This window comes from Hemiscyllium ocellatum, chromosome 39, assembly GCF_020745735.1.
Source record: "Hemiscyllium ocellatum isolate sHemOce1 chromosome 39, sHemOce1.pat.X.cur, whole genome shotgun sequence".
Classification (NCBI taxonomy): Eukaryota; Metazoa; Chordata; class Chondrichthyes; order Orectolobiformes; family Hemiscylliidae; genus Hemiscyllium; species Hemiscyllium ocellatum.
Window position 1 is genome coordinate 19378226 of NC_083439.1, and position 27598 is coordinate 19405823.

General features: G+C 42.7%; 1 protein-coding gene across 4 annotated transcripts in view; it reads right to left on the reverse strand.

Moving 5' to 3' along the window:
* LOC132834289 (WD repeat-containing protein 72-like) overlaps positions 1 to 27598 on the reverse strand; it is a 314345-nt gene that overhangs the window by 232575 nt on the left and 54172 nt on the right. For 3 of the 4 annotated variants that reach the window (XM_060853013.1, XM_060853010.1, XM_060853012.1), the window contains 8 exons: positions 24972 to 25048; positions 24748 to 24867; positions 22729 to 22910; positions 21994 to 22096; positions 14267 to 14408; positions 12391 to 12636; positions 2461 to 2681; positions 576 to 771 (listed from right to left, as the gene is read on the reverse strand). In XM_060853013.1, coding sequence (XP_060708996.1) covers positions 576 to 771; positions 2461 to 2681; positions 12391 to 12636; positions 14267 to 14408; positions 21994 to 22096; positions 22729 to 22910; positions 24748 to 24867; positions 24972 to 25048 — 1287 coding nt within the window. The remainder of the gene's footprint in view (positions 1 to 575; positions 772 to 2460; positions 2682 to 12390; positions 12637 to 14266; positions 14409 to 21993; positions 22097 to 22728; positions 22911 to 24747; positions 24868 to 24971; positions 25049 to 27598) is intronic. The other variant, XM_060853011.1, reaches the window with a different exon arrangement.

A 27598-nucleotide genomic window follows, 5' to 3' on the forward strand; every position in this document is an offset into this window, starting at 1 on the left:
TTTCCATGGCCCAAACACCTTCTCATCTCTGTAACTTCCTCCAAACTTTGCAGATTGACAGTTTACAGTTGCAGTCTCTTGTACCACGCCATTTTAGTGCCACGCCATCAGCAGCCGCCTACACTCAAACTCGTTCTCTAAAACCCCCTGCCTCTCTAAGCTCTCGGCAACACTGAAATATTTCTTAAAACCTATCCCTTGGCCAAATCTTTAGTCAGCATTAATTATATCTTCTTATATGGCTCAGTGCCCAGTTTTGGTGGAAAAATGTTCCTGCAAAGCACTTTGGAGAACTTCACTGTTTGTATTCAATTCAAATTGATGTTGTTGAACAAAGGCCAGAAATCTATGTCACAGGATTAGAATGTTAATGTGTGTAAAGTTACCTGGTGTTTTTATTATACTTACTCTTTGTAATAGAATCATTAGTATTGTCAGCACGCAAGACTAAATTTCAAACATTCTGATGCAAATTTATCTGCAGAATGTATAAGAAATCGATCACTTGTGCTAAGCAAAATTCAGCAGAAGAGTTTGTGGAAAGCCTCAATAGGATTCAGGAGATTTTTGCATACCAGTCTCAACGTCCCAAACATATGCTGCTCCATCATCACATCCAACTACAAGGAGGTCTTCTGCTGGACGCCATTTTATTATCTTCACTGGTGAAAGATGTTTTCTTGCATGCATCAAGCATGTTCGGTATTGAAGACTCAACAATGTGACAGAATTATCATTTGCTAAACAGCAAATGCACTGGTGTATCTCTGGCTAATGAAATAAAATGAGTGACATGTTTAGTCTCTATGAAGTAAATGTCAAAAAGAATCACATGTTCATATCTTAATTGTGGGGGAATGCAAAGAAACATTGAATTGCACATCTCTTAGAAACAGAACATCAGAATGGTATGGGGCATTATCACTGGACTATTTATCCAATGACCCAGGTAATGTTCTGGTCACCTGGTCTCACATCCTGCCACAGCAGATGGTAGACTTTAAATTTAAGCTTTAAAAAATCTAAAATTAAAAGTCAAATGACGACCATGAATCCATTGACAATTGTCAGGAAAAACCCATCTGATCCTTTAAGGAAGGAATCTGCCATCCTTACCTGGTCTTGCCTATATGTGACTCCAAACCCACAGTAATGTGGTTGACTATTAACTGCCCTCTGGGCAATTAGGGATGGGCAATAAGTGCTGGCCTAGCCAGAGACACTCTCGTTCCATGGATGAATTTTTAAAAACCCAGAATTTGCCTGAGAAACCCAACAGGTCTACCCACATTCGAGAAGAGAGATACAGAGTTGATGTTTCGAGTCAAGGGCTTATGCCCGAAACGTCGAGTTTCCTGTTCCTTGGATGCTGCCTGACCTGCTGCGCTTTTCCAGCAACACATTTTCAGCTCTGATGTTTCGAGTCCAGTGACCCTTCTTCAGATCTTCTGATTAGTCCAGTTCTGAAGAAGGGTCACTGGACTCTACTCCATGTAACTACTTTCTCTCCACAGATGTTGTCAGACCTGCTGAGTTACTCCAGTAATTCGTGATAATGTGTCAGATGTTCAGCATCTGCAGTTCTTTGTTTTATGTTCCAATCGTTGCTCTTTGACAAGTGCAAAACTAAACAAGCAGCAGCAAAGAGCAAAGAACCTGGTTCAGTTCCAGTAGCATTTTCATCAACAATAAAAATTCACAGAAGCCCTTAATAACCCCCTCTTCCCTCCCTCTCCCAAACCATCGTCGCCTGGGTTAGGCATGGTTCAAAACCAGCAGTCATCCTCAAATCCCTCACTCCCAAATGACTGAATCTTCATGCAAAGTCCTAAAAATGCATAGTGTTAGCATTTTGTTGTCACAATGGAGTCGCTCCTGCCCTCACCCAATGAGAGACATGTCCAGCACTGGCAGCTGGATAACAATTAGAATCCGGGACCCTGCTGTTTTTGTTTCTTTGACCCAGATGTGCTGCTGCCAATTATAACTCCCCTACCGTGCCGTGACTGAAATCTTGCACAGAAAATGAAATAGCTGCTTCCTTATGCCATTATAGAATGTATTTGTAATTGGCACAGCTTGGTACTGCAGAGAGGGAAATGATTATAGTTATCGTAACCGTGATTGTGAGCCCTGTGCAGAATTCTGCTCTGGGACACAAAGCCTTAGTTATGTTAGGCACTGCGCCAGCAAATATATTGATGTGCTTTCCAATGAGTACATCTAGCAAAGAAATGATTGTATACACACCATTACAATGCACATTACATCCATTTAAAACCTATTAAAATGTTAAATACAGTAATAAAAATGCTTAACATACAACATTTTTATATCAACATCAATATCATGATTTTATCATCAGTAAATCAATGGTTTATTATTGTCCCAATATGTCATAATTCAGTCGAGTCTACAGTGTGGGAATATTTATTTACTTCTGTTTTTATCAGTACTTACACCACAGTCTTCTGGACATACTGACAGGTTCAGTACTGGGCCTGCATGCAACACAAATTTGTGCAGAACTTCTCCTTTGAACATATTCCACCAGATCACATTCGAATCCTCGTCCCCAGAGACCAACCAGCTGGTGTCAAAGGTCGCAGATTTATTGCATGGGTGGAGGAGACAGGTGACTTTAGCACAGTGACCCACCAGAATCCTGTGGGGTAACCAGGCTGAAAGAACAAATGCCTTTTAATCTTAGAATTGGATTTTCAATGTTTCAAACAAAGCCCTTTGTACCAAAGCAGACACTTTGCAGACACCTCACCTGACAGCTCCAGGTCAACATCTTAAAATTGCATGGGAGGGGGATTAAAAATCACCATTTTACTAGGTGAAATCTAATTGGCATTATTATGTTCACTATTTCTAGGGGATTTTTTTTCAGTACTGTTGCAAGCTACAAATAACATCAAAGTATCCACATTATAGCTCCCTCTAGCAACTAACAATGTGCAGCCTGCAAACATATATCCTTTTGTTCTTGACAACATGAGGAAAATTCATTTAACAGATCCCATGGTACATAGAAGAGTGAAAAAGGCATTGCTAGTACTGTTAAATTAAGTTAACGCCTTGTGCCCCTAAGTGTAGCCTTTTATTCATTCTTGGGACATTCTTGAACCATTGTATCAATTTGGTGAAAGTGATCCCTCGTGGTGCCAGATATATAGATGCATGAATTTGATCCAACCACAATGAAGGAACAGTGATAGAAGTCCAAGACAAATTGGTGTGCGAGTTGGAAAGAAACTTAGAAATGGTGAAATTCATGTGTCCTAACTGCCTTTTACACAGTGGCTTTGTGCAAGTTAATAGTTTGGAAAGAGTTAAATTTGAGCGTCAACCATTTCAAAGACGCTACAGTCTGTGAGTGGACATTAAAGAGTTCAGTACAGGTTCCCAAAGGGAGATGATATGTTTCATATAGTCCCCAAGCATCCTTAGTGATTATACCGAGCAAGTTAATGTAAACTCTATTTATCACTATCATGCAACCAATCTACTTTATTATGCAAGGCAAGCACCTCTTGTGTTCAGACTCACCAATGGACTATTTGCCTCCACTGATACTTAGATAGGACCTAGACTCAGCACAGAGAAAGGAGGAGGACCGGTGGCAGTGAACAATCCAAACTGGAATACCATGTGCTGGTACTAGTGGTAAATAAAGATATAGCAAGTAGGCATTTTAGGTTTGGTCGATGCTACCTACAATGGTGTCTTGCTACAATGCATGTTATAGGCAATATACAATGTGATCAACAATACACCAGCTCTGGAGAAGTGCATCTTGAATCTGGTGTTTGGCATGTCTATCTCGTGGGCTCCTTCATCCTGGATGGTGTTGAGCTTCTTGAATGTCATTGTAGTAGGTAACACCCAGCAAACTGGAGACTGTTCCATCATACTCCTCACTTGGGCCTTGTAGGTTTGAACAGTCAAGAGGTAGGCCACTTGAGACAGAATATGAAGCCTTTCCCAGCTATTGTACAGAGTGGTGGCAGGTAGTGAACAGATACCCCTGGATATTGGTGGTGAGGGACTTGGTGATGCCAGTGAGTGTCAAGCGAGTGGGAAATATGCTTATTCTTGCCATTAACCAACAGATACTTTTTCAGATCATGATGCACATGGCATAAAATTCTTTATTATCTGAGGAATAATGAATGGAGCTGGCCTTTGTGTGTAACCATCAGTGGACAGTCTCATGTCTGGTTTCAGAAAAGAGGGAAGGTCATTGATGTAGCAGCTGGAGATGGTTAGATACTGCCTTTGAGAACACATACACAGAGATCCTTGTGGCTGCAGTAGCCTCACACAACTACCCCTACACCTGGCATCACTTCCACCATTGAAAAACTTACTCATTGATCATTTTACTGGGAATTTTTGGTCCCAGACTCCGTCAAATACTACCTTGATGTCAAGGACAGTCACATAGAGTCATAGAGTCATAGAGATGTACAGCATGGAAACAGACCCTTCGGTCCAACCCATCCATGCCGACCAGATATCCCAACCCAGTCTAGTCCCACCTGCCAGCATCCGGCCCATATCCCTCCAAACCCTTCCTATTCATATACTCATCCAAATGCTTCTTAAATGTTACATTTCTCTCACCTCTAGAAAATGGAGAGAAATAAAATTGGGCACCTCATCCTTCACTTGAAATTTGTAAGAAACTTATTGACCTCTAACTGATCTTGGCTCGATAACCTACTCTGGCCCCTCAATCCTCCAAGATGCCTGTGCTCCTCTCACTCTGCTTTTTAAACACCCCCAGATTTAATGGCATCAAAATGGGAGGGAGTAGTATCGTTGCAATATTACTAGTCCAGTAATCCAGGCTAATGTTCTTGGGACATAGGTTTCAATCCCACATTGCCAGATGGTGAAATTTAAATTCAGTGAACACATCTGCAATGAAAAGTGAGTCTAATTGAGACCACACACCAAATGTTGTGAAACCCATCTGCGTTCACGTCCTTCAGGGAAGGAAATCTGCCATTCTTAACTCAGCTGGCTGACATGTGACTCCAGCCCCATAGTAATGTGGCTGATTTCAAAATGCCCTCTGGAATGGTCTCGCAATCCACACAGCAGTATTAAAACCACTGCAAAGCCAAAAGGAAGGAATTACCTTGGCTCTGGAAACCTAGCCCTTTCAACTTGCAAATACCTTCTTGTATCTAAATTGGAAGCAGTGTTCCTTAGATTAGCCAACAGCTTGACATTGTCCATAAGGTCCAATTCCATGAATATGACTGTATCTCAGAAACCACTATCACCTTCCCTATCTCATCATCAAAGCATACCTGCCAAAGGTGGTGGGACAATGGTATACTGTCAAGTAGGAGTTGTGGGGTCGAGAGTGTGGTGCTAGAAACACACAGCAGGTCAGGCAGCATCCAAGGAGCAAGAGAATTGACGTTTTCGGCCATAAGCCCTTCATCAGAAATTATGCTTGTGGGCCAGGGGTCTGAGAAATAAATGGGAGGGGGTGGGGTTGGGGAGAAAGATAGCTGAGAATGCGATAGGCAGACAAAGGTTGGGGAGAGGGTGATAGGTTGGAGAGAATGGTGGAGTGGATAAGTGGGAAAGGTGATAGACAGGTCAAGAGGGCAGTGCCGAGTTGGAGGTTTGGGACTGGGATAATGTGGGGGGAGGGGAAATGAGGAAACTAGTGAAATCCACCTTGATCCCTTGTGGTTGCAGGGTCACAAGGTGGAATGTGAGGCGCTCTTTCTCCGGGTGTCGGATGGTTAGGGTTTGGCGATGGAGGAGCCCAGGACTTGCACGTCCTTGGCGGAGTGGGAGGGGGAGTTGAAATGTTCAGCCACGGGGCGGTGGGGTTAGTTGGTGTGGGTGTCCCAGAAATGTTCTCTGAAACGATCCGCAAGTAGGTGTCCTGTCTCCCCGATGTAGAGGAGACCACATTGGGTGCAACCAATACAGTAGATGACATTGGTAGAGATGCAGTTGAATTTCTGTCAGATGTGGAAGGATCCTTGGAGGCCTTGGATGAAGGGGGAGGTGCAGGCACAGGTTTTGCACTTCCTCTGGTGGCAGGGATAGGTGCTAGGAGTGGGGTGTGGGCTGGTGCAGGTGTGGATCCGATGAGGGAGTCGCAGAGGGAATGCTTTCTCCGGAACACTGATATGGATGGGGAGGGAATTACGTCTCTGGCGGTAGGGTCCATCTGGAAATGGCGGAGGATAATGAAGTGTATGTGGAGGTTGGTGGGGTGGGAAGTGAGGACTGGGGGTTCTGTTCTTGTTGCATTGGGAGGGTTGGGTTTGAGGGCGGACATGCGCGAAGTGGAGGAGATACACTGGAGGGCATTGTCAACCACATGGGAGGGGAAATTGCAATCTTTGTAGAAGGAGGCCATCTGGGATTTTCTAAGGTGGAATTGATCATCCTGGGAATAGAAGAAGTGAAGTTGAAGGAATTGGGAATAAGGGATGGCATTTTTACAGGCGGTAGGGTGGGAGGAGGTATGGAATAGGTAGCAGTGGGAGTCGGTGGGCTTGTAGTAGATGTCCGTGATTAGTTGGTCGCTGGAGACAGTGATGGAGAAGTCCAGAAAGGGGAGGGAGGTGTCCAAGATGGTCCATGTGAATTTGAGGTCAGGATGAAAGGTGTTACTGAAGTTGATGAACTGGTCAACCTCCTCGTGGGAGCACAAAGTGGCGCCGGTACAGTCATCAATGTAGCGGAGGAACAGGTAGGGGGTGTTTACCAGAAGGTGGACTGTTCCATGATTCGAACAAAGAGGCAGGCATAGCTGGGGCCCATGTGGGTGCTCATGGCTACCCCTTTGGTTTGGAGCAAGTGGAAGGATTGGAAGGAGAAGGTTTTGAGGGTGAGGACCAGTTTAGCCAGGCGGATGAGAGTGTCAGTGGAAGGGTACTGATTGGAACGGCTTGAGAGGAAGAAATGGAGGGCTTGGAGACCTTCGTCATGGCAGATCAATGTGTACAGGGACTGGAAGTCCTTGATGAAGATAAGGTGTTGGATTTTGGAGAAACTAAAGTCTTGGAGGAGGTGAAGGGCAAGGCTGGTATCCTGAACATAGGTGGGGAGTTCCTGGACTAAGGGGGACAGGAGCTGTACCTCCACCAATGTCATCTACTGTATCTGTTGCACCCGATGTGGTCCCTCTACATTGGGGAGACAGGGCGCCAACTTGTGGATCATTTCAGAGAACATCACTGGGACACCCGTACCAACTAAACCCACCTCCCCATGGCTGAACATTTCAACTCCCCTTCCCACTCCATCAAGGACATGCAGGTCCTGAGCCTCCTCCATCACCAAACCCTAACCACCCGACTCATGGAAGAAGAACGCCTCATATTCCGCCTTGGGACCCTGCAACCATAAGGGATCAATGAGGATTTCATCAGTTTCCTCATTTCCCCTCCCCCCTCATTATCCCAGTCCCAAGCGTCCAACTTGACACCACCTCTTGAACTGTCCATCACCTTTCCCATCCATCCACTCCACCGTCCTCTCTGACCTATCACCTTCTCCCCCACCTTCGTCTGCCTATCGCATCCTCAGCTACCTTTCCCCCAACTTCACACCCCTTCCATCTTTCTCTCAGCCCTCCAGCATAAAACTGCACTAACCAATCTGTGCAGTATTAGGCTACATTACAGCATGAAGTCACAGGAAAGTTTACAACAATGGTTGCAGAATGGTCTCACCCACTTCCTGAGAGAGTATGCATCAAGAGATACTTTTAACATGGATAAAACAAGACTGTTTTCATGACTTTTCCCTCTCATGTTTAACAATATAATAATGGAAAGTGAAGAAATAAAGGAGTATATCACTGATATAAACATGTACAGCATCAAAACATTGCTGCTTCTTTTGAGAGGTGAAATGAAAGCTGGATATAAAATATCATTTGTGGGGATTGGATTTCAAAATAGTAACATGGTTTCAGCAAGTTTTGAGAAGATTTGTTGCTCAGGTTGAGGTTTTGGATGTAGGTTTGCTCAAACCTATAAATAAAAAACAGGAATTTTCAGCATTGCTTCGCATGAGGTCCACTGAAGATGTTACCTCGTAAGGTAACAAAATGTCTAGAAATGAACCTTTCAGCTCAGCGAGCAAACCTACATCCAAAAGTGGCATAGTTTATTTTTACTTTTGTGAAAGGTTTTCTTTAAAATAAACAAGGATGAGAGAATCCTTCTGGAACAGTGACCTAATCCAGTCTGTGTCAGAGAGCAGCTGGTTGTAACCTGCTGTGGTGTTAATAGAAAGTTGTTAATATTATGCTGTTTATGACAGGTACAGTAAACATGTAAGGCCATTCACTTTGTTTTCAGTTCAGAGCAAGTCTTCTTTATTTTTTGAGTACTTTCATTGAGGTTCTGTATATAATAGGCATTGCAGAAACAGGAACTGTTGCCAAGTTGTTTTTTATTTGCAAACCCCTTCTCTAACTCCTATTCAAATATTAAACAACTTGCCTTGTTCTCTCTAAAATAACTCAAGTCTTCTTTATAAATGCAGTTGGAACTGTAATTCAGCTCAGAGGACAGCTGTGTTGGGTTTGGAAGCCAGTTTAAAAGGATTCAGGCCAGTTCAGAGAATACATTACATCAGCTTATGAAATTTTTAAACAAGAGATTTGGTTAGAAATCTGCAGAACACTAGAAATGAGAAAGTTCAGGCTTGCAAATCTGTGAAAAGTTCATGGAAGCAGATTAGGAAAACACTCATTGACCCTGTTACCACAGTCTGCAAGAGACAACTTGGAATGAGTTGGTTAAGTTGAATCTTGCAGAGTTGAGATACCTGGTAATTCTACTCTGAATTTGAGACTGTGTAAGAGATAGTGTTGGGAAACAGTTTTGATGTGCATTTTGAAATTGCTTTTCATGTCAAAGATACTGAGGTGGCTTTATTTGTTTTATTTGTTCGTTTGTGTAATAAACTTCTATGCTGTTGTTAACTGTCAGGCTGGGATCTGACGTGTCTAGTGTAGTACCTTTATGAATATCAAAATGTTCACACTGAGGCATGGATCAGAAGTGCTAACAAAATGCAGCAACAGAAATAAAGGAAGATGATCACCCCGAAGAGTCTGATGAAAGCCCACCCACTCACATGCTGTTTCGCAAAGGCTATAGACATGATCCAAGATTTTGCACTGAAGTGTGAAAACATGGAAAACATATCTGACTGTAACTCATCTGGAGATAACACAATAAGTAGAAAAAGATTACTGAGTTTTTCCTGAGTTAAGTCCCAATGTTTTTCAATGTCTTTTGCTGTCCAAGGTCAGGCCATTGTAAGGTGTGAACAAATTGAAAAAAAATAAAGACATTTCACATATTTCCTGCATCACTGTGTTTTCATTTTTTTTGACACAGAACACATTTGTAAGCAAATTGGGTTACACAGGACTTCCTTAGCTACCTCGGAGCTCAGCTTAACACAAACCTGTGGGTGGGTTTCCTATGATCCTTATGATTTTATTGTTCATCGTCGTCCCTTCACTATCATTGTTCCTTTGTTCCTAACAGCATTATGGATGTATTTACACCATAGTCCCGACCTCAGCAGGTCAAGAATATGGTTTATCACTAAGGGTAATTAGGGATGTGCAATAAATGCTGGAGAGCCAGCGAGGCCCACATCCCATGAATGAATAAATTAATAAATATTGGGTATGCTTTCAACAAGGTAAAAACAATGACTGCAGATGCTGGAAACCAGATTCTGGATTAGAGTGGTGCTGGAAAAGAACAGAAGTTCAGGTAGCATCTGAGGAGGAGGAAAATCAACGTTTCGGGCAAAAACCCTTCATCAGGAATAGAGGCAGAGTCCATCTTTATTCAACTTGGATTCATTCACAAAATCAAACACTACAAGTATAGAGAGCCTCTCTCGATTCACCACCTCAGTGACAACATACTTATCAAGTAATAGAAGCTCTCCTGCCTGTTTAACCTTACTCTTAAGTTATCCAATTAATGAGTCATAACAATTCATTTTATCTAACTAAATCTGCCTTGCCTCAAATTCGGATTTTGTAATACTGTATTAAGAAAAAGGAGGCCTTATGCTGAAGTGGGTAGCATCCCTGTCTCTGGACCAGGAAGCTTTGGATTCAAAATCAAGCCAAGGTCTTGATGATCAAGGGAGCTGTGTCCATAAAGTAACTAACAGGCTGAGCATCGATTCCTTCCAACACATGTCAGCGAGAGTGATAGGCCTGTGGAATTCATTGCCATGGGGCGCAGAGGAGGCCATGATGTTAAATGTCTTCAAGGCAGAGATTGATAAATTCTTAATCTCGCAAGGAATTAAGGGAGACAGGGAGAGTGCGGGTAAGTGGCATTGAAATGTCCATCAGCCTTGATTGAATGGCGGAGTGAACTCGATGGGCCGAATGGCCCTACTTCCACTCCTGTTTCTTATGGTCTTAACTACGTGACTGAAAGAAATTTGAGCCTCTACCATCCCTGTTCACGGACCCAGCCTACAACGTACATGTTGCCACCGAAACTTGAACTTCCTGAGTGATCTGCCACATGCCCACCCATTAGAAACAATGTGACATGGCAAACCGTTTATTAGATTTGGAACGAATGGGAGATTCGCCAATCGCATGACACATTTTTACTTCATCGTTCCGCAAAAACAAACACCAGCTCGTCAACAAAATACATATCTAAAAGGAAATCAGGTCAGCTATCTCAGTAAACTGTAGATTCAGGCATTAATTATAATGTACTCAGAAATATTGAAATCGGCTCATGAATTCAGATTCAATTCATGCTTGCCGAGTTTGAATTATCTTAAACCCTTAGCTAACAATAAATATACAGGAAAGCTTGCTTGAAGACATTAAACATCTTAACGATAATAACATGTGAAAATAACACCTGCTGAGCACATGGAGTTCTGAATTCATGAAATTTTCCTCTCAATTTGCAAGTAACCTATTGATGAGTATTTAAACTTTCGGTTTGTACAGCTAATGGAAGATAAAACTGGAAATTATCTGCTTATCTGTCTGTCTGAACATGTGATTTTTCACAGCAAGTCAATATTTTAAAAGCTATCATTTTTAAAATTCCTGTCGAGCCTCATCCCTCCCTATTTCCGTAATCTTTTCTAGTCCTTTGAGATATATGCACCTATCTAATTCTGGTCTCTTGAGAATCCACAATTTTAATGTCTCCACATTGGTGATGATATCTTTAGTGACTAAAGTTCTAAATTCTGGAATTCCCTCCTAAACCATTGACACCTCTCAACCTTACTTGCCTCCTGTAGGAAGCTGTTTAAAACCTACCACATCAATCAAGATTTGGCCACCTAGCCTATCTTTAACGGAACAGGAGATTTGACATTTCGGGCATAAGCCCTTCTTCAGGATTCCTGAAGAAGAGCTTATGCCCGAAACGTCGAATCTCCTGTTCCTTGGATGCTGCGCTTTTCCAGCAACACATTTTCAGCTCTGATCTCCAGCATCTGCAGACCTCACTTTCTCCCCTAGCCTATCTTTTAGTCAATTAGTGCCAAATTTTGCTTTATGACAATTCCATGGAACATCCTGACATAGGTTATTCCATTGAAGGTGCTATATAAATACAATGTGTGCTTGGTGCTGTTGTAATGTTTGGGGATAGAAACCCATCATAATTTGATGAGTAGTTTGCTGTTGACTGACTTTCATTTTGAGCAGAAAATCCAACTTCTTCATTTCTGAGCTGATCTTGCAAAAGCCAGCGACACTCCCTAGGACAATGGCTGAAGATAAATTGAGGTTGACATTTTCTAATCTTTTTAGACTTGTTATGTGACTAAGCTTCATTTTGTAAACTCAGAAGGATTTCCACTATTTTCTGGTTTCATTTATTAACACAAAATAGTTATTTTGTGTTACTTTCCTCACAAATCTAGTTAACTGGTGGAGAAGTCAAATATACCAGGGAAGCACCATTACCTATCATTAGCTTTTCTCAATGTCTGCCTGGGGTTTCACAGGACAAGGGTGAGAGATATTGTCTCAACACACAAAGCCTTTCGGTTTCTCAAATACAGTTACAGACAAAGTTTATGATATTATTTACCACATATTTGTCTTTACACTATTTTACTTCCTGCCCTGTTGTAATTAAATGGCAATTTCCACTATCTATTAGAGATGAGGCTGGAGAGTGAAGGTGGTGGGGGAATAAATATGTGTGAAGCTATAAGGAACCTAAAACCAAGGTGCAATTCAAATGTAGAAGGCTTTCAGCCACAATAGCCACAAATAAATGAATACATCAGTTGGGTCATTTGGATTCTTGGACAGTGAGTGTTTTAAAAAAGCTATAACATTTGTAACAAGATCAATACCTTTCAACAAGGAGTGTTCCACCAGGAGTTGAGCCCGGGCAGCATGCAAGCCAAGGGTAATTATAATTCTCCCATTTTCACATCCATAAACCAGGTTATCGAGATTGGGAATATAGACACTAGCGGTAATCAAACCAGTTTGGATTCCATTTGGGAGTACACCAAGCTGGCCAGTTATTTCTTCCGTCAAGATCTTATGTTGCTCAAATGCTTCTTGAAGACTCAATGTCGTAGCTATCTGAATTTCTGAAGTTTAACATAAGAAATGTACAGGTAAAAGAAGGTCCTTCAGTTCACTTGATCTCCAGCATATTGACTACCTGTCCTCTCACTATGTGCTCAAATCCCACAATGGTGGAATTTTTATTTCAACAAAGCAAAATTTGGAATTAAAGATCTAATGATGGCGTGAAACTATTGTTGATTGTCAGAAAGACCAGTCTGGTTCATTAATGTCCTTTAGGGAAGGAAATCTGCTATCCAAATGGTCTGGTCTACATGTGACTCCAGACCCACAGCAGAGTGATTGACTCTTAACAGTCCTCTGGGAATTAGGGATAGGCAATAAATGCTGACCTGGCCAGCAATGCCATGTCTCATGAACGAATAAAACAAACGATAAATTCAGGTTATATCTCATGGAATACAGGGAGAACTAACCATTTGGATACAGAACTGGCTCAGAGGTAGAAGGCAGAGGGTGATGGTGGAGGGTTGTTTTTCTGACTGGAGGCCTGTGACCAGTGGAGTGCCACAAGGATCAGTGCTGGGTCCTCTACATTTTGTCATTTACATAAATGATTTGGATGCGAGCATAAGAGGTACAGCTAGTAAGTTTGTAGAAGACACCAAAATTGGAGGGGTAGTGGACAGCGAAGAAGGTTACTGGGTTGAGGAGTGGCAGATGGAGTTTAATACAGATAAATGTGAGGTGCTGCGTTTTGGGAAAGCAAATCTTAGCAGGACTTATTCAGGAGTTGGGAGGTCATGTTGTGGCTGTACAGGACATTGGTTATGCCACTGTTGGAATATTGCATGCAATTCTGGACTCCTTCCTATCAGAAAGACGTTGTGAAACTTCAAAGGGTTCAGAAAAGATTTACAAAGATGTTGCCAGGGTTGGAGGATTTGAGCTATAGGGAGAGGCTGAATAGGCTGGGGCGTTTTTCCCTGGAGCGTCGGAGGCTGAGGGATGACCTTATAGAGGTTTATAAAATTATGAGGGGCATGGATAGAATAAATAGACAAAGTCTTTTCTCTGGGGTTGGGGAGTCCAGAACTAGAGGGCATAGGTTTAGGGTGAGAGGGGAAAGATATAAAAGAGATCTAAGGGGCACTTTTTTCACACAGAGGGTGGTACATGTATGGAATGAGCTGCCATAGGAAGTGGTGAAGGCTGGTACAACTGCCACATTTAAAAGGCATTTGGATGGGTATATGAATAGGAAGGATTTGGAGGGATATGGGCCGGGTACTGGCAGGTGGGACTAGATTGGGTTGGGATATCTGGTCGGCATGGACAGGTTGAACCAAAGGGTCTGTTTCCATGCTGTACATCTCGATGACTTTATGATTATGACCCTAAATACAAAGCACAATTTCAAGCAGCAAAATAAAAAAAGAATGGAAGAGACCTGGCAAATTTTGAAACTTGAATGAATTCAACATAGGCAAGTTTCCACATTATATATCAGCATGTATAACTACAGAGATAAAACCAATTACCAGAAAAATGTGAAAATACTTTTATATTTCTAGCTTAGAGGATGGTATTACTATTATTATTGGATTTTCACGCATTTAGTTTGATTTTCTTTTCCTCGTCGATGAAAGAAAATCAATCAGAAAATTAGGTTCTGGCAAAATTCACTTTTACCTTGAGGGGAACCATCACGGTTGGCCATTGGAACATCAGGAATGTGCCACATGGAAATCGTTCCTGATGCTTCACCAGAGAACAGAATCTTATGAAATGGTTCTTTACGCTCGTTGATAAAAATCAGAATTGTCTGAAGAAACTGAAGAAGATAACATGTTGGAAAAATGTTTTTTTCATCTGTTATGCAAGGCTGAATTTGCCTTCTTCAAATCTTAATGTAAAAACTGATCTTTTCTGTCTAATTTTAAAACACTTCAACCATTTCAACCATGTCAGAAATTTCATATCGAGATGGAGTTTCGTAATAAACTGAACCTAGTAAATCTCATTGTTCTACCCATTTGACACCTCAGGTACTTATTGAATCAATACCTGGAGCAAACCTCATTTCATCGGCTTCAGAAATAAAGCAATGAACAGAAATTCCACTTGAAAACATTTCGATTCATCTGCTCCTTCTCCATGTCTCATTTTTATTATTTTAACTTCAATTTTTTTTCCACCCAGTCTGCTAATTCTCAATTTCTTTAGTTCAAAGAGGTTTTAAACACTGCCACACCCACCGTTTTTCTTTAACCCCCAAGTATTTTGGATCTGGGAACTGCGTGCCAAAAAAACTCTGATTCTTTGAGAAGTACCTCAATAAGGTTGTTTTGTCAGCAGTTTAAGCTCAGTGGTCAAAAGGCTAATCTTATCTTTGCTAGTGCCCTGACAATGTTATGTGTCAGAAATATCAGGAGATTTTTTTTAAGTGTCTTGCATTCATATTCTGTTTTACAGGTTAATGCTACATAACATGGCTGGAAGTGGGATGCTCCTCCCATTATTGTTGGTTGGCACGTGGGTGGAGAGGGCATAAAATCAGGTCCCATTGTACTGGCAACACTCCTGTCACCTACTTACTGCCAGTGTCACCCCACCAGCAATGGGGAACGTGTCAAAGTCACCAGATCAGAGCAGACCAATTCATAGCCACTTAAAGGTCTATCTCCCATCCTCAATTGAATTTACCAGGGGTACAGGGTTCCTTTTTCAAGTAACAAGGCCTTTATTGTTGACTGCTGGAAGGGAGTAAAGGAGGACTGCAGATGCTAGAGATCAGAGTCAAAAAGTGTGGGGCTGGATAGGCAGCATCCAAAGAGCAGGAGAGTCAATGTTTCAAGCATAAGCTCTTCATCAGGACTGTGGGGGAGGCCCAAGGGGGCTGAGAGACAAATGGGAGGGAGGTGAGGCTGGGGGGAAGGTAGCTGGGAGTGCAATAGGTAAAGGAAGGTGGGGGGGGGGGGTGATGTTGATAAGACGGAGGGGAGGGTGGAGTGGATAAGTGGGAAGGAAGATGGACAGGTAGGACAGTTCAAGAGGGCAGTGCCGAGTTGGAGGATTGGATCTGAGATAAGGTGGGGGAGGGGAGATGAGGAAACTGGTGAAATCCACATTGATCCTGTGTGGTTGAAGGGTCCCAAGGCAGAAAATGAAGCATTCTTCCTCCAGCCGTTGGGTGGGGGCTTGGATTTGCGGTGGAGGAGGCCCAGGACTTGCTAGCTCTTGACGGAGTGGGAGGGGGAGCTGAAGTATTCAGCCACAGGGCGGTGGGGTTGTTCAGTGCATGTGTCCTGGAGATGTTCTCTGAAGCGTTCCAAAAGTTGGTGTCTGTCTCCCTAGTGTACAGGAGATCACATAAAAACAACAGACACAGTAGATGACTTGTGTGGAGGTGCAGGAAAGTCTCTGTTGGATGTGGAAGGATCCTTTGGGGTCTTAAATGGAGGTGAGGGGGGAGGTGTGGGCACAAGTTTCTTACTGTGGCAGGGGAAGGTGCTGGGAAGGGAGTGTGGGGGGCATGGACAGAACAAGGGAGCTGTGGAGGAAATGGTCTCTGTGGAATGCAGATGGAGGTGGGGAGGGAAATATGTCTCTGGTGGTGGGGTGTGTTTGTAGGGGCGGAAATGGCTGAGGATGATGCATTGTATCCAGAGGTTGGTGGGGTTGAGGGTGAGGGCCGGGGGGAGGGGGGGCGGGATTCTGCCCTTGTTGCGATTGGAGGGGTGGAGCTCACGGGAGGAGGTATAGGAGGTGGCAGAGATCCGCTGGAGGGCATTGTAGACCACGTGGAAGGGGAAATTGTGGTCTTTGAAGAAGGAGGCCATCTAAGATGTTCTATGGTGGAACTGGTTCTCCTGGGAGCAGGAGCTGGCAATTTTACAGGAGGGAGGGTGGGAGGAGGTGTAGTCCAGCTAGCTGTGGGAGTTGGTGGGCTTGAAGTACCTGCTGCTTAAGCACCCTGTGCCCAAAGGAGGCTTTCCCACAGCCTGTACCCGCCCTGACCTTGAACCCAGTCCTTCGCTCTCATTACCAGCCTAGCAGGCTGGCCTGGGGAAACCCAGAGCTTACCACCATAAGTGTCTAGCTCCATTGCAGGTTGCCTGCTTTCTCAGCTCTCTGTGGGAGAGCTACCCACTGCCTGATTGGCCAATTGCTCTCACTGGGGCTGGGGAAAAGGTTCCTTGTCCCTGATAACAGTGAAAGTGCCACACAGATTGAGCTAATGGCTCGATTTGAGGAACGTGAACTTAGCCAAGCGGGTCTCGGTTTGTCCCCTCATTTCAGCGTTATATCAGAGAGAAAAATGTACAGAACATACAGTTCTCTTGATTTAATACACACACAAGTAAAATATTACTGCTTCCTTCAAGATTCTATTACTTACATTTATGAGGTAGTCGAGACAGAAAGACTGAATGTCATAGACTGATAATCATCCATATTGCATTACAACCCAACCAAGCAATCATTAAAAGTCACTTACACTCAAAGATTTATAGCTAGAAGGCAGCTTAGTTTACACAGGGTGTTAATGTCATAATGAGGTGGTAAGGACATAGCTTTGATGTATTATCTTAGAACATAGAACATAGAATAATACAGCACAGAACAGGTCCTTCGGCCCACGATGTTGTGCCGAACATTTGTCCTAGCTTAAGCACCTATCCATGTACCTATCCAATTGCCGCTTAAAGGTCACCAATGATTCTGACTCTGCCACTCCCACAGGCAGCGCATTCCATGCCCCCACCACTCTCCGGGTAAAGAACCTACCCCTGACATCCCCCCTATACCTTCCACCCTTCACCTTAAATTTATGTCCCCTTGTAACACACTGTTGTACCTGGGGAAAAAGTCTCTGACTGTCTACTCTATCTATTCCCCTGATCATCTTATAAACCTCTATCAAGTCACCCCTCATCCTTCGCCGTTCCAATGAGAAAAGGCCTAGCACTCTCAATCTTTCCTTGTACGACCTATTCTCCATTCCAGGCAACATGCTGATTAATCTCCTCTGCACCCTCTCCAAAGCTTCCACATCTTTCCTAAAGCGAGGCGACCCGAACTGCACACAGTACTCCAAATGTGGCCTTACCAAGGTCCTGTACAGCTGCAACATCACCTCACGACTCTTGAACTCAATCCCTCTGCTAATGAACGCTAATACACCATAGGCCTTCTTTCAAGCTCTATCCACCTGAGTGGCAACTTTCAAAGAGCTATGAACATAGACCCCCAAGATCCCTCTGCCCCTCCACCTTACGAAGAACCCTACCGTTAACCCTGTATTCCGCATTCTTTTTTGTCCCTCCAAAATGGACAAACTCACACTTGACAGGGTTGAATTCCATCTGCCACTCCTCAGCCCAGCTCTGCATCATATCTAAGTCCCTTTGCAGCTGACAACAGCCCTTCTCACTATCCACAACTCCACCAATCTATATATCGTCTGCAAATTTACTGACCCACCCTTCAACTCCCTCTTCCAAGTCATTAATAAAAATTACAAACAGCAGAGGACCCAGAACTGATCCCTGCAGAACTCCACTTGTAACTGGGCTCCAGGCTGAATATTTACCATCTACCACCTCTCTCTGACTTCGACCAGTTAGCCAGTTTTCTATCCAATTGGCCAAATTTCCCACTATCCCATGCCCCCGACTTTCCGCATAAGCTTACAATGGGGAACCTTATCAAATGCCTTACTAAAATCCATGTACACTATATCCACTGCGCTACCCTCAACCACATGCTTGGTCACCTCCTCAAAGAATTCATTAAGACTTGAAAGGCAAGACCTACCCCTCACAAATCCGTGCTGGCTGTCCCTAATCAAGCAGTGTCTTTCCAGATACTCATAAATCCTATCCCTCAGTACCCTTCCCATTACTTTGCCTATCACCGAAGTAAGACTAACTGGCCTGTAATTCCCGGGGTTATCCCTATTTCCTTTTTTGAACAGGGACACAACATTCGCCACTCTTCAGTGCCCTGGTACCACCCCCGCTGGCAGTGAAGACGAAAAGATTACTGCCAACAGCTCTGCAATTTCCTCTCTTGCTTCCCACATAATCCCATGATATATCCCGTCAGGACAGGGGGGACTTGTCTATCCTCAAGTTTTTCAAAATGCCCAACACATCTTCCTTCCTAACAAGTATCTCCTCTAGCTTACCAGTCCGTTTCATACTCTCCTCTTCAACAATACGGTCCCTCTCATTTGTAAATAAATATCTTCTCCCATCTGATGACTTTTAAATCTTCACCAGGTGCCTCAAGGCAACAGCGCCCAGAGGGAGGGAGGTAAAGTCAAACATGAAGTCCAGTCAAACCACTCTCATCTACCCTTTAATGACCTGACCGGTTTCAGAACAGCATTCCCAGTGGCTCATAATTCAAAGCCCAGCAACCTTTATGATCATATAGGAGACACCATCAGTATTCAAGATGGGAAAGGTGCCAAACTCTATACAATATAATGATAGCAGGGCAAAGAGTTGTCACAGAAACTAGCTGTGTGCGGCTCTGTTGCAGCCAAGGGGCCTGACCTTCTGAGCTAAAACGTTGGAATTACTGCCTTTATATGAAAAATATTGGAGTGAAATTGTGACATTAAATGTTACCTTACAAGCAATGCCTCAGTGATAAAAACTCTCCTTAATGGTACTTTTAAAATGGCTTTAAACACAAGATGAAAAGGGAACTCAAAACCAACACTTTCCAGGATTGTAACCATGTTCAGCAGGACATAACATCAAAAGCAAAATCTCTTGTCCTTTCTATCAGCACGCTAAAGCATTTGATGGTTCTGATTAATGCCATACTGAAATGTGTTTAAATGCTTGTAATGTAACATGGAAAGGCACTAATATCAACGTTCAGATGATGTTTTAATTGACTGTGCTGTGCTCTTAAGGGTTACGTCATCTGAACCTCCAATTAGTGTGGTGCCTTTGTTCAGCTTGCTTTCAAGTCCCATATAGATTACAATTGTTATTACATTTCGCTACAGTCCATTCCCATCATATCATAAAAATGTCTTTCTAAAATACTTGCTCACCCAATTAAACCCATACGGAGTTTTGTGGAAAGACTTATCGATAAAAAGAGAAGTGCAGTTCCTCTCTGTAAAGTGGTGGTAGCTCTTCATCATTCAAAACGCTTCTAGCTAAACCCTCAGTATTCTAAGAATGATATTATTTCAGGTATTCTTATTTCTAATTTGTACAAAACCGAGAAAACATAAGTGTTTATCCCAGCCTGCTAAAACTTTAATACAACTGCTAAACAGCCATACTTGACGTAAATCTGCAGGCTTGGTTTTGAGATCCTACCAGGACCAAGAATGGAGGCAGTGGGCATTGTAAGTAGTGCCACAGGACTACTTATTTTTCAACTATGACCCTAATTCTACATTCTCCCGCAAGAGGAAATATCCTTGCAACAGCCACCAGCCAAATCCCTCAGAATTGTATTTGTTTTAATTAAAGTCACTTCTGAACTGCAGAGGAAGCAGACCTAACCAGTCTAGTCTTTCCTGTTTCAACAATCTGCTCATTCTGGGTATTAGTCTAATAAACCTTCTCTAAACTACTTCTAATGCATTATCATCTTTCTATAAGTTCAGTGACCAGTACTGTACACAATACTCCAGATGGGTGCTCACCAATATCCTGCGTAACTGAAGCATAATTTTATGTCTACTCTTGCATTTAATTCCCCTCAAATAAACAAGAACATTCTATTAGTTTTCCTGATTACCTGCATACTAACCTTCTATGGTTCATGCACTGAGACACCATAGTGGCAGTGAAGTCAAGTTGAGAGCCTTAAGTGGGCAGTTAAAGGCCCCAAGAGGCCTTAGGACAGGTGGCCTACAGGTGGTGCCTTACCCAGCTCTTCCAGACGTTACTGTGGTGCAGTGGTAGAGTACCTACCTCTCAAAGAGGAGGCCTGGGTTCTAATCTTAACTGCTCAAGAGGTGTGTTGCCACATTTCAGAATGAGTTGATTATTACCCAGTTCCTGTCTTACAGAGATCAGGGCAGGGTGAACGGGAAGGCAGTGAGCTAGCCATGAGACATATTTCATATGGTCCCTTTCACCCACACGTCTCCGTCCTGTCAAAAATCTGCCTTGAGTGCGGAGCTGTATGAAAAACAGTTGTGGATGTTATGAATATATTGGTCAATATTAAATGCATTATGGTATTCAAGAAAAAAAAACTTCACCTAGAATGTGGCTCTTGTTATCACTGAGTAGCTGAGGCAAGTCACGTGGATGGATTGAAGGGGCAACATGGTGGGAAAAGGAGTGGAAGGATATTCTGTTCGAGTTTGGTGAAGTGGGAGGAAGTGGGAAGAGGGTGGGAGGAGGCTTGTGCAGAAGATAAACTCCAGTACAGATCAGATGGGCCAAATGGCCTGGTATAGTTCTCTGTAGATTATATTTGAATATCAGTGGGTGGTACAGTGACACAGTGGGCAGCACAGTGGCACAGTGGTTAGTACTGCTGCCTCGCAGCACCAGACACCCGGGTTCGATTCTCGCCTCAGGCGACTGACTGTGTGGAGCTTGCACATTCTCCCCGTGTCTGTGTGGGTTTCCTCCCACAGTCCAAAGATGTGCAGGTCAGGTGAATTGGCCATGGTAAATTGCCCGTAGTGTTAGGTGAAGGGGTAAATATAGGGGAATGGGTCTGGGTGGGCTGCGCTTGGGCGGATCGGTGTAGACTTGTTGGGCCGAAGGGCCTGTTTCCTCACTGTAAGTAATCTTATGGGCGGCACGGTGGCACAGTGGTTAGCACTGCTGCCTCACAGCGCCTGTAGACCCGGGTTCAATTCCCGACTCAGGCGACTGACTGTGTGGAGTTTGCACGTTCTCCCCGTGTCTGCGTGGGTTTCCTCCGGGTGCTCCGGTTTCCTCCCACAGTCCAAAGATGTGCGGGTCAGGTGAATTGGCCATTCTAAATTGCCCGTAGTGTTAGGTAAGGGGTAAATGTATGGGTGGGTTGTGCTTTGGCGGGTCGGTGTGGACTTGTTGGGCCGAAGGGCCTGTTTCCACACTGTAAGTCTAATGTAATCAATTGATTAATATTTATTTCTAACTGAATTGATGCCTTGGAATAATACAAAAACGTTTTTTACAAGTACACACTAATACTCATTGCAATTTCAAGGCAGAATTTAAGAAAGCTGTACATATACTTCCACCCCATTGTCTTTAAAAAAAGTCCTCAAAGATTTCCTACTCAAGGTAGCTCAAGACCACAAAACTCTCCAAGTATATGCATAGAAAAATCAGTGTAACCTGTCAACAGTTTTAAGTGGATTCAGAATTTAAACACATTTTAGAATTACAGTGTATTGAACATTAAATTTTATGTTCAAAAATGTACATTACCTTCCGGTTAACATCTTTTGATGTATAGCAGAGCAACCGAGGTGAAACAGTTTCAGTTAATGAATGTCCGTGCGAAGTAAAAATGCCAGCTTTGAACAGGCTGCTGTAAAGACATAGAAGAATTTACTGGTCAAGAAGTGGGTTTGCTGCTGAGCACAAGTAAAGCCAGAGAGATTTGTGACTTCTCTATCAGGGAAAGGCCAACAAGTTGAAATCACATGCAATATACATAATATTGAAGGAGCTGTTTTGAAATCCATTCCTCCACAATTTTAACATGAACTGCCTACCGCTGAAACAGTCATCAGTGGAAGCTCAGAAAATATGTAAACACATTAGTCACCAGCCCACAATTCCAACCCCATTTATCTTCCAATATTACAAAACTAATTCCCAGTGATTCAAAATTCCTCACTTTTTAAATTATCCACTTCACCCTCCAGAATGTCCATTGTTTTGCATGCAGCATCAGAAGGATTCTTTCTCATTTTAATAAAACGAATAGACTTTACTTATTAAGTTCCTCCTCACAAGTGTAGCAGGAAGTTCTGGCTGATTACTCCCATTCTCTAGACTCTCACAGTGGGAGCCAATGTGCACAGCTGCCAACATCCTGACAAATGCCCCACTCTGGGAAAGCTTTGTGTGCACTGGTCTTTTTTAAAAAAAACATATCAGTCCCATGCTGGGATTTTCATGGTGGAATGAATGGAACATCCACCACTCATGCCGTACCTGAACTTTTCACGTGGTTTCCCCATCTGTCCCCACCTGTCGGGCAGCTGGTAGATGTAACTGTGCCCGGTCTCGGTCCAGATGATTATTTTGTTTGCAGCCAAGACTTCGCCACCAGCCCAGTGGTGACCATTATTGCAGTTGACAAAGCACAGCAATGAGAAGTCACAGTAATCAAATACCTACAGGACAACAATGCGAGAACAAAATGTCTACAAAAGAGGCACCATTTTGTTTTTACATCTGTGTAAGGCCTCAATCCAGTAAAACGTCAAAAAGTACTTCGCACCAACATTACCAGACAAATACATCCAATGAGTCAAAAAAGCACATATCAGTCAAAGAGACAGATCTTACAGAACATCTTAAAGGAGGATAGAAAAAGGCAGAAAAGCAGACAGAGAGAGGCAGAAAATTCTGGAAAGTAGGCCCAAAGCAGCTGAATGGCCCAACTGCCAGTAACAAGATTAGATTTTAGATTAGATTAGATTACTTACAGTGAGGAAACAGGCCCTTCAGCCCAACAAGTCCACACTGACCTGCCAAAGCGCAACCCACCCATATCCCTACATTTACCCCTTACCTAACACTATGGGCAATTTAGCATGGCCAATTCACCTGACCCGCACATCTTTGGACTGTGGGAGGAAACCGGAGCACCCGGAGGAAACCCACGCAGACACGGGGAGAACGTGCAAACTCCACACAGTCAGTCGCCTGAGTCGGGAAATGAACCCGGTCTCAGGCGCTGTGAGACAGCAGTGCTAACCACTGTGCCACCATGCCGCCCATAGACCATGGGCAGAATGAGAGGTCTTAGTTTTAGGCCAAGAGGTGGCAGATTTAAAACAACGATGACAACAAATTACTTCTCTCAAAGGATTGTGAAGCCGTGGCTTTCATTACCCAAAATTGTGGCCACTGGAATACTGGACTAATTTAAGAAGATAGTCAGATTTTTACTTGGTAATGGATTTAAAGGTTAAGGGGAATGGGCAGGAAAGTGGAATTGAGGCCACAATGAGATCAACCATGATCGTATCCAAATGGTGGAGCAGGCTCAAGGGGCTGCTCCTAGTTCTTCTGTTTTTTTATAACATAGGGATGCACAGTAGTTCGAGATACATTGCAATGAGGTCATGGAGGGGCTTAAACAAGAATATAAAGTGAAAATCAAGGCATTTATATACCGAATGCAAATCTGGATGGCTACAATTGCTTTCTACATCCAGCAGATTTACAAATTTAAATTGACAGATAAAGTTCACAACTGAAGGAATAAATCTTATTTTACAGACTAAATTCAGAAATTATTTGAATTGCTAGGCAGAATTAATTATCTATCCACGTACAAATTTTGCAGAGCTGCTTTAGGACTGAAAGAAGAGGAGTGTACACTGGTAACATTCCTGATGAAGAACTTATGCTCGAAACGTCGACTCTCCTGCTCTTCGGATGGTGCCTGACACCGCTGGGCTTTTCCAGCACCAGCATCTGCGGTCCTCACTCACTTTCTCCTGGTAAGTGCCTTATCAAGTCTCAGAGCATTGCGTGATCTCACAAAAAAGCAAGCTGCTCTTAAGTACCGTCACCTTTATGTTGGCAAAGTGGCAGCCATTTTGTGTACCAGTGCAAACACCAAGAAATTAAGTGATAATTAATCTAATTTTGGCACACAGTTGAATGAGAAGGATGTTGACCATGACCAAGGATGTGGCCCAATGGGTAGGGCAATGAGATTGTAAAAATCATGCTTTACAAGTAAATGTGACTTCGGTTGAACAAGTCTTTCAAAAGACAGTTACTAATAATAATATAGCGCTCTCCTAGCACTCAAGAGATGTGCTCACTGAGGTAATGTGCTCAGATCCTGTTATAGGGCTTGAGCCTGTGACTTTCTGACTGAAGGGCTAATGTGTTACTAGCTAAGCCAAGCATAGCCAATCCATTGTACATTATACTTTTTTGCTCTTTTAGTTTAATGTCCCCATACTATTTTAGCATGGCATTAAAACATACCTTCCAGCAATCAGAGCAAACTACTAACAGCAAACGTTCAGTATAGGTACAGAAACAGACTGCTTGACAATTAAAACATTGGAGTGACTTGGATTCTGCTTCAAAAACATCCTCCCTTGCCTGCAAAATACAAAAGAAATAATAGAACAGGCAATGAAGAATCTGTATTGTAATAGAAAGCAGAATTTCTACAATGTCAACTGCGTGTTTTGCCATGAGCTGACCTGGATACCATTAACTGATGAAGAAAGATCCCACACTTTGAGGTCTCCTGTCACTGATATGCCCACCAAGGAATCCTCTGCAAAATAAAGTCACAGAAGAGAAATATTATGGAGACTATTAGCATTTAGAATAATGTGGGTCTAAAAGGTGTGGGTCTAAATGTGGCCCTGTAACATTAGAGTACCATACTTACCTGAGTAATGGTCGATATGAAGTAAATATCGATCCCTAAGTTTCAGACATTTTTTTTGTATTTATACCTGCTTGACCTGGTGGTCAGACTTGCCCAGATGTAACCCACTCATTGACAGAACAGAAGTCTTAAAGGTACCTTGGGAGATGACCACTTCAATGGCACATACTGCATTCCTTTGGCACTTTTGGGAGTGCAGTTGAAAGAAACAATGTCCAACCTGAAGATTCCGTCATAGTGAGATGTTGGGAGAGGGTGGATTTCAACCCCTTGAAACTATTACTTATGTAAAAGTTAACCCTCTGCTTCTCAGCTAAAAATGTGACCTGAGAAACATCACTTTCACTGGAGTATATATGGTGACATAATGCTTATCCCAAATCTTCAAATGAAAGCACTTTGAACATACATGCAGTTAATCAATCCTGTTAAAAGATAGATTTGGAGAATGGCTTACAGTTAACGTGTTTGATCTCTAGTCAAAGCACTTCAATTTCATTTTGTTCTTGAATACTCAGTAACCATTTTTTAAAGGAATCAACATAAATTTTGAACAGGTACAACCCAGTGTTATCAATCTACTGTACGCAGTGTGGTGAAAGTTGTGTGATTTACATATAAATAAATTAGTTTCATTTTTAAAAAAATAGTTTGGATTTTAAACTAGTTGGTTATGAGTTTAGTCTATTTGTTTGAAGCAGTTTAATAATTAACTACATCAGCATTTTTGGCACCATGATTTAAAATGAGTCTGTGTCAGGCAGCAGATGACTAAAGGCCTCATACAGGGTTTATGTAAGTTGCTTTATATTATGGATTTTACAACAGTAGAAGAAATGAATAAACAATTTGTTTAATAGCAGAGGGATGAGTAAGAGTTTGTTTAACTTAACTAAAAAGCTTTTGAAGGCAGTTCAAAGGAGAACTGACTGAAACAGGATGTAGGAATAGGTTCTCTTAATGATCAGATTAGTTAAGGGAAAATGAGTTACCTCAGTGTTAGGCTTTCAGTTTGTGAAACTTTCATACCAGGAGCTGTTCTGAAGAAAGGTCACTGGACCCAAAACATTAACTCTGTTTTCTCTCCACAGATGCCATGAAACCTCCTGAGTTTTTCCAGTGGCACAGTGGCTCAGAGTTTAGCACTGCTGCCTCCCAGCACCAGCGACCTACATTTGATTCCAACCTCAGGCGACTATTTGTGCGGAGTTTGCTCATTCTCCCCGCGTCTGTGTGGGGTTCCTCCAGGTGCTCCAGTTTCCTCCCACAGTCCAAAGATCTGGTTTGTGAATTGGCCATGCTAAGTTGCCCATAGTGTTTAGGGATGTGTAGGTTAGGTGCAGTAGTCAGAGGTAAATGTAGGGTAATGGGTCTGGGTGGGTTACTCTTCAGAGGGTCGGTGAGAACTTGTTGGGCTGAAGGGACCTGTTTCCACACTGTATGAATTCTAATTCTAAATTTCTGTTTTTTGTTCCATTCCAGGAGTGTTTGGTTAGAATTCTGGGTTGATTATTTAAAACTAGAGACAGTCTAATAATTCAGTTGTGAGAAACAAGGAAAAAAGTTTCACAGCTTACAGGACTGGAACTGACCTTGACTGGCCTGTCTATCCCCCATACTCTTTGACTCTCGTGTCAAGTCACTCTACAAATTTGATAGGGAAGGAAAATTTCTCTGAATTTTGTTTAATTGCACCAATATTGTTTTGGAGAGTGGATGTGATTTCATTTTGCTGGGTTTTGAAGTCTTTTAAATTTTGTGTTACATGTTTGTTTTAGTTGGTTTATTCAAAGTTTGTGCGAAGATTTGTAGCTCGGGTGCTTGTTGTAGTGGTTCTGTTCGCCGAGCTGGAAGTGTTAGTTGCAAACGTTTCGTCCCCTGGCTAGGAGACATCATCAGTGCTGTGGAGCCTCCTGCGAAGCGCTTCTTTGATGTTTCTTCCGGTATTTATAGTGATCTGTCCTAATCTGGTTTATTTTACTTTATTTTTGAAAAATGTGTAATAAACTTCTGTTTTATTGTTAAAATGAAACCTGCAGCCTGGCTTGTTTGTGTTTCAGTGAAAGGCAGTCACACTAAACTGAAAAGAAGTATGATCCACCAAGCCAGATTTCATTCTGGGGTCTGACTCATCCTGTAGTAATCAACATTCACACTGCTCAGATGCTTGCAAACTCTGCACATGCCCAATAGTATGCTGGCACTTTGATCTACCTGTCAGTAAGTCATCGCTGCACACAGACTTTGGAAGTCTTCACAGCAAAAAGAAAATTTACAGAGAACGTAGATAGTTCAAATACAGAAGACCTAACAATACCCAGAGTACATTAGGGAGCATATTAGAATCGGACTTTAATGGATGGAAATTTTATGAATGTTTCACCGAAGGGAGACATCAGAACTGGTGGATAAATGTGAGTCACCCATCTCAAA